Raw genomic sequence first — 4,992 nt, 5'->3', positions numbered from 1 at the left:
ATGGGAGAAAAATTCATTTATGGACTGACCACTGGGTAGGGGTAAGGCCCAGCCTTATAATTCTATATCATACTATTCAGGTTTGGCACCCAGATTCTTTAAGATAAACACTACAAGCGTATCTGATTTTATAGACCAGGCATCAATGTTGCAACCAGAGCTTGAGGTGATTCGTGGAATTCCTTTGTTAAGTAATGGAGAACAAGATAAAATGCCATTGGCAGATTGATCACAAAAGAGAGATGATAGTTTTTTTGAATAAAGGATCAGATTTTTATTAGAAAACGAAGATTCTAATACACACTCAAGAACCTCAAGCACTCATCCCTGCAACAACAGTTGTCCCACACACACCAATTTCACTTGTTCCAAAAGAAAAAGAAGGTGAGATGATAGTTAAATTTGCATGGGGGATAATTAGAAATTGCTGGGTTTGGAACTAAGATTTGAAACCACATTAGTCATTATTTGATTAGAAGTTACCTGATACCTGTAAAGAGTAGCGGGATTCACCATGTGTGAATATGTGACTTGTGCCACAAGGAGGAAGAAAATGTGAACCACTTAATCTTGTCATGCAAATTGTCTCGATCAATATTGATGAGGTTTGAAGCATGGTTTGATGTAGAGGGAGGAGCACCGGTGATGGAAACCGAAAAGGTGGTGGAGAGTTAAAGCTAATCAAATGGTTCAGGGAAGGCATGGCTTAAGTGCTTTTTACTTGTCATTCAGTCAGTCTGGTGTGAATGGAGTAAATGTTGCAACACATTTAGAAGGGATGATGCGCAATTTACAACAGGAGCATATAGTTAGAAAGCAAAGGAGCATGAGCAAGCCGGAGTTGCAGACTGCATAAGGAATGGATCTAGAAACTACATCAATAACTAGCATCAACTGGAGGAGATATTTTGGAATCTGCCATTTGTAGGTTAGCATGAATTGAACTTGGATAGTGTTGCAAACATGAGACGGACAGGAAGTAAGACAGGAAAATAAAGTTATAAGATTCATCTGATTGCTGCAACAAACATATTATTCTTGTATAAGTTGGATAAGAGATCGGCAACACTACCATGCATCTTTCGAAATAAAGATGTACTTGAGTTGAGTAGTATGAAATCGTACTCTCCTTAAGGCATTTGTACACTCCTTTATTATGCAGACCGAGTTAATCATGGCATCCTTACTTTCAAGATAAGACAACTCCTTAGTCCCAATGGCATGCACTCCGAAGGCAACTATTTGCAAGGAACGTCTGAAAGTTGCTCACAAAACACACACATCAATAGGAAAATCAACTGATGTTTTATAAAATTGTTAGAGAAATTAGGGACCAACCCCTCTCTTTGATACTTCTTTGTACTACTCTTCAATACAAAAGCCTATTTAAAATTAAGCAAATCTATATCTTGTTTGTTTTGTCATGTCCTTTTCCATTTCCATTCGCAAGACTGCTGGCCATTCTCTTAACGGAGTTGAGCTTGCTGCCTAGCTTACTGCTGAATTAATCTACAATTAAATATGTCTCTATAGGAGCGTGAAGTTTTCCATTTAATCTTTTTTTAACCAAGTTTACCATTTAATTGAGTTCAAGAATGGTTATAAGATGGGGCTTCACCTTGAATCCAATAAGGAGATTCGAACTCCTGATTTCATAGTACGAAGCATGGATTCTTACCAACTGAGACAATTCCTTAAGATTGTGCACCATCTTTCTAAGACACAAGAATATATGAAATGTACCCCAACATCATTCATTTGATTCTAAAAATTCTAAAAATCTGTAGATTTTAAATTTGGAAATGTTAAAATCAGACCACTAATTAAATGGTAGGTATTATAAAATAAAAAGATATATTAAACACAAAGAAAAAAATTATAACAAGATGAGTTCAACTCTTCTATTGAGTTATTCATTATATATTTATAATAGAACTAGAATTTTCTTTTATATGAAAATATTAAAATCTACAAAGAAATATAATATTTGATTCTCACACACAATAAAATGATCTTGATATGGAATAATGGATTGCTAAGATCTTCGATTAATATGGGAATATGAATTGCCAAGATCGCATGCTGATATGACTGAAATTTTCATTTGGAAGTTATATATTTTAGTATGATCTCTTTGAAAATAATGAATATTCATAGATAAATATTATTTATAACAATAGGTTAATTAACTGTTTTAATTAGATTGGTCTTGTCAAATTTACTAGGATTAGATATGCTCTCACCTCTCGAATTTTTTGTTTTTTTGGTAATATTGTTTAACCTCTAGAATATAAGTCTAAAAGTCTTGTACACCAAATAATAATTATTTAAATAAAAGACAAAACTTGACACTCAGCCCCAAGGGGATTTCTCCTCGTATTATTAGGATTTGGTCTTTAAAAAGAGGGAAGAAAGCAACCATGAATCAATAAGAACGGTTCACAACCACAATAATTTCTGTTAATGACAGTTAAAATTCCCGGGAAAGTGTGGAAGAATTTAACCCCACCGTAATTAACAAAATCAGTTTAGAACACACTAAACTAGGCTAATTAGGAGAAACCTTGCCTTTGCCCGAAAACTTCTTTCGTCCAGCCAGCTCGGATAACTGTCAATAACGAATGCCTTATAGTATTCCAACTCGCCCCTTAAGAGTGCAGCAGTTTCATCGTCTTTCCCCCGACGAACTCTGCAACTCTTCTTCTTGTTTCATTTCTTCCTTTAAATTCAATAAAGGGTGTTGGTCCCGTCGATCCAATAAACCCAACTCCGACGGTGTCCCATGCCCTTCTTTCCCTATATATCTGTCTCGTTTTCTCTCACTTGAAGCCTGTTTGTAACAATTATATTGTTCAATCAACCATTGCGCTGGAGGATTAAATTGGTTCTGTTTTCGGAAGATGGGTTTCTTTATAAGATCATCAGCGGTCACTCTAGTGATCTGGTTGACTTTGTTCAATGGTTTGCTTGAGGTCGTTCATGGCAATTACAATTACAAGGAGGCTCTAACCAAGTCCATCATCTTCTTAGAGGCACAGAGGTCGGGGAAGCTTCCCACTAGCAAAAGGCTTGATTGGAGAGGAGATTCTGCACTTGAAGATGGCAAGGAATGTAATGTACGTAGAAAATCTCTGCGAATAGAAGAAACCCAGATACTCTGATTTCATGGAATGATGGTAACATGTATTAATGATGCCAATTTTTTGAATTTCAGGTGGACCTGGTTGGGGGATATTATGACGCAGGAGACAATGTGAAGTATGGTCTTCCCATGGCTTTCACCATCACAACTCTCGGATGGAATGCTGTATTTTATCACCGAGAGTTGCAGCAAGTAGGGGAGTTGCAACATGTCATGGATGCCATCAAGTGGGGAACAGATTATTTACTTAAAGCTGCTGCCAAAAAGAATCATTTATGGGTTCAGGTGAGAGAATTAATTGAAGGAAACCTTGCTCGGTTGGTTGGCTACGTTCTCAAATTTTGAAGTTTCAATCTTGATTTTTAATCGCTTTTCTTTCAATGGAAAAAAAGGTTGGCGACCCAGATAAAGATCACCAATGCTGGGTGCGGCCAGAAAACATGAATACGCCCAGAACTGTTCTTAAGATAGACGAGAATCGACCAGGAACAGAGATTGCCGCAGAAACTGCAGCAGCATTGGCTGTTTCTTCTCTTGCTTTCAGGTCAACTGATAAAGTCTATGCTCGTCGTCTCCTTAACAAAGCCAAACTGGTAAATTTAAGTCTTTTAACTCGTACATTGCTCGTAAATTGAGGAGAGAGAGGAGAAGAAAAAAAAAAGAAGAAAAAGGAGGCCGATTTCATGGCATTCCCATTCACTTGACTTTCCTGTCTGTCTTCATTTGTTCAGCAATTTGAATTCGCAAGGACTCATAAAGGAACTTTCGATGGAGAATGCCCTTTCTACTGCTCTTATTCAGGCTATAATGTAACTCTCTTTCCCTCTCAACAATGAAAAAACACACGTACACACAATTAACTGGGGTTCAAGATTAATAATCAAGTGAACTGAATGCAGGATGAACTGTTGTGGGCAGCGTCATGGCTATATGTAGCAACCAAGAAGCCCAAGTATTTAGAGTACATACAGGAACAGGCCATCACTGCAAGCGTTGCTGAGTTCAGCTGGGATCTCAAATATCCTGGAGCCCAAGTCCTCCTCACCCAAGTAATAAATTTTCTTCCTCTCTCCCTTTTCACAGATACACAACCACATAAAGGTTCACTCAGAAATGATTTAGTTTTGCTTTCTGACCATCTTTGTCGTCTTCTTCCTCTGCAGCTGTTCTTCGAAGGAGAGAAAAGTCTCGAGGGCTACAAGACACAGGCAGACAGTTTCATATGTTCTGTGCATCCAGAAAGTCCATACCGCCAAGCGTTCATGACCCCAGGTTAGCTCTCCCTCTTGAGAGAGATAGAAAGAGAGAGAGAGAGAGTCCTCGAAGCTTAGATGACTGAATTTCTTTGGGTGGTTTCAGGAGGGTTGATTCACATGAGAGATGGAGCGAACACACAGTATGTGACAAGCGCTTCAATGTTGTTTAGCATTTATGGAGACATACTGGCCAAACATAACCAAAAAGTGAAATGTGGGAGCACAGAGTTGGATTCTACCAAGCTCTTGTCCTTTGTCAAGCAACAGATGGACTATCTGCTCGGAAAGAACCCACAAGGGAGGTCATACATGGTTGGTTTCGGACAAAACTCACCAACGAGGCCACACCATCGAGGTGCATCTGTGCCGGTGCTGGCGCCTGACACCGAGGTAAGCTGCCCCATGAGCTTTTCAGACTGGTTTGCCAAGGACGTGCCCAATCTTCATGAGCTCACTGGAGCCATTGTTGGTGGACCTGACCGCAACGACAACTTCGTAGACGAGCGCTGGGCATCTGCCATGGGCGAGCCTTGTACGTATGTCAACTCAGCCGCAGTTGCTCCCCTAGTTAAGCTGGCGGCATCCTATCATTGA

General features: G+C 39.1%; 1 protein-coding gene across 1 annotated transcript; it reads left to right on the top strand.

Annotated features, from left to right (window-relative positions):
* Positions 1 to 2,900: 2,900 nt before the first annotated feature.
* LOC149021499 (endoglucanase 16-like) lies at positions 2,901 to 4,992 on the top strand. Its single transcript, XM_089147456.1, has 7 exons — positions 2,901 to 3,116; positions 3,215 to 3,427; positions 3,535 to 3,735; positions 3,874 to 3,951; positions 4,042 to 4,191; positions 4,306 to 4,414; positions 4,502 to 4,992. Exons 1-7 carry the CDS (start codon positions 2,901 to 2,903, stop codon positions 4,990 to 4,992), a joined length of 1,458 nt encoding a protein of 485 aa, XP_089003582.1.

The sequence above is a fragment of the Hakea prostrata genome, chromosome 3 (assembly GCF_041222555.1).
Source record: "Hakea prostrata isolate BN-2017 chromosome 3, UWA_Hpros_2, whole genome shotgun sequence".
Lineage (NCBI taxonomy): Eukaryota > Viridiplantae > Streptophyta > Magnoliopsida > Proteales > Proteaceae > Hakea > Hakea prostrata.
The sequence above is the reverse complement of the archived record's forward strand: the minus strand, read 5'-3'. Positions and strand labels throughout refer to the sequence as shown.